At 52.9% G+C, this 10,000-nt stretch overlaps 2 protein-coding genes across 4 annotated transcripts in view; one reads left to right on the top strand and one right to left on the bottom strand.

Annotated features, from left to right (window-relative positions):
* The window catches only part of LOC125952014 (paired box protein Pax-6-like), a 3,254-nt gene extending 3,000 nt beyond the window's left edge, over window positions 1-254 (bottom strand). Inside the window, exon 1 of the mRNA XM_049681260.1 lies at window positions 204-254. Coding sequence (XP_049537217.1) covers window positions 204-254 — 51 coding nt within the window. The remainder of the gene's footprint in view (window positions 1-203) is intronic.
* Window positions 255-3,332: 3,078 nt separating this feature from the next.
* LOC125949236 (plexin-A2) overlaps window positions 3,333-10,000 on the top strand; it is a 16,008-nt gene continuing 9,340 nt past the window's right edge. The window contains exon 1 of one of the 3 annotated variants that reach the window (XM_049676067.1): window positions 3,333-3,533. The gene's annotated coding sequence lies outside the window, so the exon portion shown is untranslated. Of the gene's footprint in view, window positions 3,534-8,699; window positions 9,046-9,207 lie in introns of those variants that run through there. The other 2 variants (XM_049676086.1, XM_049676077.1) reach the window with 2 other exon arrangements.

Raw genomic sequence — 10,000 nt, 5'->3', positions numbered from 1 at the left:
ATGGATCGCTCAAGCGCATTCACGCTGGCGCCATTTTCCTGCCATCGTGCCAATCGTATAGAATCGTTGTTGTTTTTTGTTGTTGTTGCTGTCGTTGTTTCGTGATCGTGAGGTCCTTTCCGACGAGTAGGTGGGTAAGATAAGGAGGATGCGCTGCTGAGTGCGTGGTCCCCCTTTTTGGGTCCCGCACTCGCACTACTTACTTGCAGCTGCGAACGGGCAGCGCACGACAACCGCACCACCGGCTGTCGCATGTCGAGCGACCGATAGGGGCTGCAAAAATCGGTTTAGAATGGGAGGAGGGGGGAGGAAGGGGAACAACATTTATTTGTACATTTCGCTTGAGTCAGTACGTGAAGGGGTTGGTCGATGGTTTTGTTTTTTTGTTTTTGTTTTTGAAAACCAACAACACAACCCCTCCCGAAAACCCGGCCCGGCTGAGGCCTTTAGCAAACATTAGATTCAAGCATCGAGCACTTGATAAAGACGACGAACACCTGCTATGGGGTTTGATAGGGATATTTGGTTTGATTTCCTTCAAATCCATGCTAATCGGTTGTCAACTATCTTAATTCTTTCTTTAATACGCATGCATGAAGGCGTATTTGTTTACTTCCTAAGCTATGTAGCTTAGGAGTCATTGCAACATTTACGCCCGAAGGACCCCGCAGCAACGGTTGTAAAAGCGAGTTTGCGAGCGAGCGCTTCTAGAGAAAGAGAGAGAGAGAGAGAGCGAGCGAGCGAGAGGCACTTGCAGGATATACTACTTGCATTTGCAGTGGTGCTCAGCTCTGGATGCCATTTCTCGCTAAAATTATGATTAAAACGTAACTGATACAGTCGTTATCAATAACTGGCTATGAACTCCAACACACTGATGGTTGCAGATAGAATTCAATTGATATTGATATTAATTTTGCACAATGACAAAACACCAGCATACACAGCACAAAACCAGCTCCAAACACACCGATCAGACCGAATGTGTTTTCGCCAGAGCTTTGCAGCTTTCCGATTGCCCCGATTGTGTACAGGAATTCGATGCTTACGATGGGATCGAAAATTGGATGACTTATTGGTTTGGTGCACAAAATTAACAAGCTTAATGGCAAAGGGATCCCTCATCCAAATATCCTGAAAGATGCGGAAAGATTGTGTAGTTATCAAGTAGGAGTAGGAGAAAACAAAACCCAGTACACCTGGTACAAATGCATTGGAATGCGCTCAACTCCATCTATCTTCCGATTTGATTGTGAGCCCCGGTTTTTAGAGAGCATTTCGTTTTTGCAAAACATTATGCGCTACAGTGCTGCGTTATCGGACACTTTGGTGCCGAACCCTTTACATCCTTGTTCGGCCTTTGGGTCAAACTCCCTGGGGCCGATGGGTTATTTCTACTATTTAAAAAAAATAAAAAACATTAGAATATCCTCTAAACTGCTCCGAACCCTTCATTTCAAATAGTTTGAAAGAGCATTTGTTCCAACCAACAGCAAGAGGGGCACCGGCAGGCACGGTATTGACGCTGGCCACCACTGTGCTGTAACGCATGTGCCATGCTGCCAGACGCCACAACGGTGTACGAATTTAAAATTTACCGCCACAAACAACTGCCTGCCAGCGCGCGGCACACCAAAGTAATGGAATATCGGTTAAAAGGGAAATCCTGCTTCAAATCTGGACCGCTCCGCGTGCTCTGGCCAGCAGCCGTGCTGGTATGGCACCACGGACGTAGCACTAGCAGCACGTTTGAATGACGAAGCCGCGCACTCGAGCTGCACCACACGCGGAAAAACCAGCGGAATTCAAAATCGGCCACGAGAATTTAGCGGGAATCGTTATCCGCGATCCGCAAATTTAACACCGGCGAGCCCATTCCCAGTTCCCCGCCGTCCAACAATGGAGCCAGCAGCAGCAGCGCAGCAGCCTTCGAGCTTCGAGCACATCCACACGGTGCGAGATGCCAAATTAAACGTGAAAATCAGTCATGCGGAAACGGCACACCACTCTGGTTTCGGTTTACGGGGGCCCCGTTTTGCGGCGGTTCGCTGTGACCGAGCGGTCCACGGACAGCGAACCGTGCTTCTGGTGCCCCGTACGCCCTACCTGTACCTACGGGCGGTTGCCCAAAACGGCGGTTTATTGTTGTTTCGTTGCGACTTCTGTTTACCTTGCGTGTATCAGCGCCATTAAGTCCAAACGCCTCGCACCAACTGTACACTGGTTTGTGGGGGGCTGCCTGCGGGTGAAGGGGAGCATCGGAGGGGGGTGGGGGGGAGGGGTGTAGAGATGGCATAGGACGCAGTCGTACGTGTTTACGGGGGTGGGTGGGTGAGCGAGCGGGTAGGAGAATGTACCCGCACAACCCGTTAGCGTTGCCGCGTTTAGAGTGCCCGGTTCAAGTGCGTTATGCTGCTGCCTTTGTGGCGTTGAGTCCTTCCCGAATTCCCCCTCCCCCCCATTCTTTCCTTACTCGGACACGGAGCGCCTGTTGCATGCCGGAACCGCTAAAAAACGGAAAAACGAATTCACGAACCGAAACTTTTTGGTTGCGGATTGCCCTGGGTCTGGGGGAGAATATCATACGGCTAGGCCGCGTGCCTTATCTCTTTTATTTTCAAACCCTGCGCCCCCCCTTATACTTTAACAGATTTGTATGTACGAAAATGTATCGCCAGCGCCAGCTTTCAGTGATCCGTTTTGAGCAGAATTTGGTCAAATTGATCTCCCCCTTGAGTTACGCGTGATATTTATAGGTTTTTGGTGGGGGGAATTTAATTTTGTTGCTCAAGTTTGCCTACATTCAGATGTTAGTGTGGAATGTTTGCCTAAATTAAGGGGTTTTGCCAGTTACATTTTTAGGAGGCTGAATAATAATTATCCTTTTTCTGTTCCTGGCACCATATCATGGAATCTCGTGGTGTTTTATGATCCGGATAAAGACCAGCCTTTGTTGGCAATCGCATCCCCTTTTCTGCCACTCTGGAACGTACAGTACCGATTACGAATTCTGCCAGTAGCGAACGCTATAGCGAAAGGGCTCAGAATACTGTCCAGAAATCTGTGAAATGTATGGTTCGGCTGCGAAGAGAAAGAGAAGGAGAGGGAGAGGAATGAGCTGTGAAGAATCGAGCGTGGCACTGTAAACGCACTTTCCATGGAAATGCATCGCACGAATCGCGCACATCACGGGCTCATTTCACGGCACCACCCCGACGGTTTGGACTGGTGAACAGGCGGTGATGATGGTGTTGTGTGTGTATGTGTGTGTGTCTGTGAGTGAGTGGTAGTGGTGGCGGCGGAGATATCAGCAGCACCAGCAGGAGCAGCAGCAGCAGCACCAGCAGGAGCAGCAGCAGCAGCAGCAGCAAGCATCGAGCGAGCGAGCGAGCGAGCCCAAACGGAGAAGAAAACGCAAATCAACAAGACAACCACGGGCTTGGACGCACAGAAACAAAATGAGAACCCAAGTTTTAAGCTATGTTAAGTGTAGGATAATTGTAAAATCATAAATTCGGTAGTGAAATCACAAGGTAAATAGCCATTTGGTGGTGCATTGTGGTGCGTGTGGTGTACGTGTACGTGCGTGTGTGTGTGCCTTGTGTGTGCGTGTGTTTGCACACGGTTTGGGGCCGCTGGCCACCGAGGTGCAAGGAAGAAGCGGTTTGTGGGCGACCGGAGAGGTTGGTGTGGTGGTGTGGTGCGGTGTGTACGGGTGTGGTGCGGTGCGGCCCTGCAAAAGGTGGGCTTTCGGACTTTTGTCGGAGCAGACGGGTATAGGTCTGGAGGGGGGTGGGGGGCCGGGACAGCGAGGAGTGGTTTGGTCAGCGCAAGAATCGTGAGGGCGACGAGTTTTCTTGTTTCAGCGGTGTCTGAGGGTGTGTGTGTGCGTGTGTATGTGTGCAATGAGGTAAGGTCTGGAGGGGGGTGGCAAGGAGGTGTCATTACATCGGGCTGAAGAGATGCTGCGGGGGGCGGGGGGACAGCAACAGCAGCAGCAACAACCCAGTGTGTGGGAGTAGGAATGTAACCGCTGCTACACTGCTGCGTTTGCTGTGTGTGTGTTTGTGTGTGCGCGCGAGAGAGCGAGCCAGCAAGTAATGAAGTCGCGCATCGCATCGCCGACGCAAGCGTGTGTGTATGCGCGAGAGCGAACCAGAGACAGACAGATTGAGAAAGAGAGAAGCAACCGATAAAATGCTAGGCCTTTTTTGGGATATTATGGTGTGTGCAGGCATACGTATGTGTGCGTGCGCGTGTGTATGTGTGTTTGCATGCGCACACTCGCGACGCTTGTAAGTGCTGCTTGTCTCTCGAGAGCGTTTCCTTTTGGGTGCAGCAGCATCACTAAACCTAAAGGCGGAGTGAGCGAGATAGCGCCAGCAGCAGCAGCAGCTTCCAGCTCTCCTGGAAGTGCTAAGGCGTCTGGCAGAAAGAGAAAGAATGAGAGAGAGAGAGAGAAAGAGAGAGAGAAAGAGAGAGAAAGAGCATGAGTAAGAGTAAGAATAAAAGAAGAAGCTCGAACGGTGAACGGAGTAACGGAGTCAACCTGGAGCCTGTATGTGTGTTTGTGTACGTGTCTCCAGCGAGACCATACAGCTCGGACACTTACATGCCCATATACACGCACGCACACAGTAACGCAAATACCCACTTACAGGCACAAACACACGCATACGCTGCAGCAGCAGGATGGTTGAAGAAAGGTGAAGGGTAGCGCCGGGTTTTGCGCTGTAAATCGCTCGAAACCGACCAGCAGGCAGGCAGGCATGCAGGGCGGGACATGCACACACACACACACACATACAACGTTTACACCCAACACACATACACACGCAGACACGCAACAGCAACAGCAACTAGCTGCTGCACCGCGAAAAGGGCGCTTTGTGGTGGCGGCTCTTTGGAGGAGATTCGAGAGGAGAGCTCACAGCCGGATCCGGCCCCTTACTCCCCCCCCCCCCCTCTTTTGGGCCCTTGAAACTCATTTTGATAATAATTGCATCTTCCGGGATTTTTCTGCTGCACCACCACTCCCACGCACGCTCAGCATGCCTTTCATTCTCTCAGCACCTCATTTGAGGCAAAAAAAAAACCAATAAACCATTTCTCTCCCCCCCCCATTCATTTCACCTCGTCTCCTCTTGAGGTGCGTGCGTGCGTGTGTCGAAAGGTGTGTGTGTGTGTGTGCCTGAGGTGCTGGATCAGGCTCTGTCTTTCTCGCTCGCTCTCGCTTCTCTCTTACGCCTCAACTACGGGGGGGTGGGGGCGAAGTGAATGTGCCTCTAGTAGAATCGTCTTTCCTGTGGCTGTGTGCATCGCGTCTGTGTGCGCCCGTAAGTGTGCCTCCTCCTCCACCATCCCTTTGTTTGCATGAGTTTGAGAAAGAAAAAAAAAACACAACAGAACAAACAGAGGGGGGACCGGTGGTCGAGTCCCAGCAGATGATGCCACAAGGGAACAACGAGCGCGTGGGAGGGGGAGGGAAATTCACGAAAACCAAATCCGTGTGGCGATTCCGGGGCTGTGTGGTCAAGAGACGACACACACCGGTGGGGGTGCAACACAGTGTGACCCCAAACAGCAGCAGCAGCAGGCGGGAGGGGAAGCGAGCTGCTGCCAGTTACACCGGACATCCCAAGGAGTGCTTGTTTAATCGTGTGTGTGTGTATGTGTGTTTGTGGTGCCCAAGTGGACTCCAGGGTGTAAAGCGCTAGGAGAGGAGTCGGCGCAGGGAGGAGGCAGCAGAGTAAGAGCGGGGTGTCCGTCCGGCCGCCCCCCACGAAAGCACGAAAGACGCGAGAAACCCGGTAAAATTTGGTGGTACACTGGCGTGATCTTATATTCTCTTATCTCGCGCGTGTCCGTTGTAATGGCGGCTTGTAACAACCCCCCATCCCCTGCTCCTGATGCGCTCCGGGTGGCGCCCGCGCGCCGGAGCACCAGAGAAACCCGCGCGAGAGAGAACCACTGCCCAGTAGCAGCCGCAATAAAGGGCGTGCAATAAAGGGAGTGCGCGCGAGAAACGCGCGAGGAGAAGTGGTGCCGAATGCTGCACCTTCATCCCCGGTTTCCAGGTGGCCGATTCTGCCACCTGAAATGGTCAAGGAAGCGCTTGGGGGGACGAAGGTTTGCGTGTGTGTGTGTGTCAGCGCGGATTCGTCGGCCGGAAACGAACGGATTTGCGACAATGATGATGACGACGATGAGGCGACGGCGACGAAGAGCGTGTATGGTGGCAATGGTCGACGACGGGACGACGGGACGACGACGAGTTACATGTATGTATGATAAGAGAGCATTACAGAGAGCCAACCAACCAGAGGGGGCCATCACCATCTAGGGATCCATCCATCAATCGACCATCAATCAAGCAGAAAACCCGCTACTACTATGAACCATACAGCGCATCACGACGCTAGCAGGCTACTATCAATTCTGGTCCATCCGTAGGCTCAACTATCAACCTCGTCTCGGCTCGACCATCCGGTCCAGGCGATGGTATTTGCGAGCCAGCCCTTCGAGCGAGTCGCCACTGGAACCACCATCGCTCTAGCCATTTCCGTATTCGTCGCCTTAATCGCGTCTTCGTCGTGGTTGTCATCGTCGTCAACGCCCGTGGTTGAAGCACGCGAATGCACAGAACACTGAATGCATACGCGCACACACACATACACGCGCCGCCCTGTTGCAATGTAACCGCAAATCCGATCGCGCACCACATCGTGATGAAAGAAGAAGAAGAAGAAGAAGCGGACGAAGAGTTCGATCATCCGATTTGATCGTAAAAATCTGCACACCAGCCATCCCGAAGGGGAGAGGTCGTAAAATGGACCGCAGGAGCAACCCTAGAAGGGAAACGCACGCCTCGTAATGCTCGGGGTGCAGCAGCGTACCATCCGGTGCGTTCCGCGCACTTGCTGGCTAGATTTTTGGGAGCATTGTTGAACCCCCCACCCCGCATGTCGGTTAGCTGCAGTTACATCCCCGAGGCGCGATTTACATCGGCATCATTGCATTGCACCCCTTATCACACCCCTTATGATGATGATGACGATGACGAGCACCACATTCTTGGCATCGATCGGAGGAATTTCTCGCGAGGCACGGCGGCGGCGGCGGGGAAGGTGACCTGTTGGCCTCTTCCGCCAAGGACTCCCCCCGGGGTGGACTGCCCAGGACCCATGGACTGCTTTATGCGGTTGACAAAATTTATGTTTGTTTGTTTGCGTGCGCGAGTAATCGTTGGCTTGTTTATAGGAGTTCGTGCGCACGGGGCCTCGCTCCTAATTAGCTGCGCTCAGCAGCACCCCGCTTTTTCGCCATTTTATTACTCCCCATTGCCCAAGTATGTGGCCCCCGATACACACACCCTGTGGGATGCTGCTGCTGCTGTTGATGGCGACGATGATGATGATGATGGGGGATCGGGATCGGGTGTCCATAAAAATGCGTCAAACGCGTACTTCCCGTTTTGAATAAGCTGCAGATGCTAGCTGCAGATGTGCTGGCCTCCCCTGCCTAGCGCCCGGATAGCGCAATCACTTCTTGCCCGCCTCTGTTTGCTCAGCGTTTTCTAATTGCCGTGAAATTAGAATTTAAACATTTCAGCACGTACACCAGCAGCGGTGGATGCTGCTCCGGAACACTTGCTGGCGGTTGATCGGAGAGTCCCTTGAAAGAACCAGGGACGAGGTGCGCTGCTACGATCGATCGTACGAGCCGGATCGGATCCTTATTAACGATGGGGGGTGCGTCGTCTGTGCAGCACTGCTTGATTAGTGCGCGCTGCTGCTGACTGTGCTTTTACCACTTTCGGTTTATGATCGGTGCCGGGGGTGACATATTTATGCCCTTGCGCCTGCCGCGATCGTAAAAAAACCGATCGTCCTACACCGTGTATCGACCCTGGTGTGTTCCCTTAGCGTGCGTGTGTCGACAGCACATGGCCGTGCCCCGATGGATGCGTTGGTTTGCTCATTATCGCTTACTGCTGGATCCATCAACATGTGCGCGCACCCCATAGTACCGAGTTCAATTCGGCACGGTACCCCGCGCACCGAACGAGCGGAGAGGGCCCTTTACCCCGAAATCTGTCACCCACCTCTCTACCGTTAGCGTAAACACAGGAGGCATAAACTATTGGGGAACAATTGTGTGCCGTACACACACACACACACACACAGACGCCCTGGGCAAGGGCAATTTTGTGATTTTGCGCTGATTAAGACATTTTAATTAAAGATCGGTTTTGGGCGCGAGGTGAGAGGATGCTTCTGGAGAGTCCTCCAGAATCTCTGGCCCTTCTTCACCCTTCCTGGAGGAGAAGATGTCGCGTAAACATCCTGCGGACCAGCGCGCGCGCTCCACAGCTATCGCTTTTTTTTCGGTAGTGCACATAAGATAGAGGAGAGCGAGAGGCGGAGGGGGATAGGCGGGGGTACCACACCGTAGCTAACAAAGCAATAAACACACGCAGGAAGCAGCATCGTCGTCGTCGTCGTTGTCGTCGTCGATGATCGTCATCGGTCGTCATCGCGACGATCGCGAGTTTCCCGTTCTCCCGCACCGGCGCGATTTTCGTTCCGATCCATACCGTTCCATTCTGTTCCGTTCTTGGCTTGGTTCTCTGGCCACTTGCTTTATAATGATCGCGCGGATGGGCTTACGCGTTCATTTCAGTGTCAGTGTTGGAGCGAATCGGTTGTGTCAGTTGTCAGTGTTTTGCATTCGGCATCTTTCCCATTCAGAACTACAGCATAGAAGCATTCCGAGCATTCAGCGCACTGGGCTAGTGGCTATCCGGTCCGTCCTGTGCGGTCCTGTGTGCCCCGTGTGTGCGTGTGTGTGTGCGCGTGAGTGCGTGCTGGTGTTTCGCAAAAAAATAACTTTTAAACGCGAGCAAGCGATCGAACGAACGAACGAACAAACGAACATTGCATTTGCACTATTCCCTTTTTTTGTTACAAAGCTGAACAGCCAACTTGTTCAAACGTGTCCTGCGGTACGTGTGTGGTCTTCAGGTGTGGAAGCGCGCATCGCGTGGTGAGTAGTCGATATGCGTACATAGCCGGCAAAAAAACCATCAAAGCACACCGGCACCAAGTGTTAAGCGAAAGCTACGGTACCGGGGGGTTTTTTTGGGGTTGGGTGGGGTGGGTGGTTGGTCCCATCGTCTGCTTTCCATTGTGCCTCGCTTTCTGTTCTCTTTTCCGGGACTTTGCGTTCTTATTCTGAAGGGTTTCCAGCCGGAGGACTTCATGGTGGTCCCGTGCGCGTTACTAGGTGTGCGATGTCACTCTCTCTCTCTCTCTCTCTGTCTGTCTGTCTGTCTGTCTTTTGCTAACTCTCGCTCCCTTTGGGTTGCTCCCTAAATTTTGCTTCATACAATTCCTTGCCATTCTACTTTCTCTCTCTCTCTCTCGCGCGCGCTCTGATTATGTTGCATGTAAGTGTGCAAGTAATTGAGCCGATGTAACGCTCACTGTCATCCCTCTGTTACACTACGCCTCTCTAGCCGCGACGCCTGCGCGATAAAACGCATCTTTTTTGGCTGCTCCCACCTCTTGGGCACCTTCCATTCCTTTCTCCCTCCCACTCTGGTGGTATCTGGAAAGCCCTAAGCCCAGCCCAGGGCGCACACAATGCCACTCTCAGCAGAAGAAGAGCATCCTTTGGTAACCAAGGGGTGGGCTGGCCTGGCCCCCTATCGAAGAGAAAATCTATGACCGGTGCGGGTGCGTCACCTTCCGATACGCGGCCGATCTTGTTGCGTTTTGAGCGAAACGCCGTCGCCGTCGCCGCCGCCAACGCCGCTGTACACCGTCACAGGGCGATGATTAATCCGGCAGCAAGTAGAGCCCTTCCCTGCCAACCCTTGCTCACCATCACGTGCCCACACCTGGTGTACTACACACGGAAGTAGTGGTGGTGGTGGTGGCGGCCGGTGTGTGGCCAACGCACAAGTGTTTTATCGAGTGTGTTTTGTCCGAGACCAGTG

The sequence above is a fragment of the Anopheles darlingi genome, chromosome X, assembly GCF_943734745.1.
Source record: "Anopheles darlingi chromosome X, idAnoDarlMG_H_01, whole genome shotgun sequence".
In the NCBI taxonomy this organism is placed as follows: domain Eukaryota; kingdom Metazoa; phylum Arthropoda; class Insecta; order Diptera; family Culicidae; genus Anopheles; species Anopheles darlingi.
This window is presented reverse-complemented; position numbering and strand designations above follow the sequence as displayed.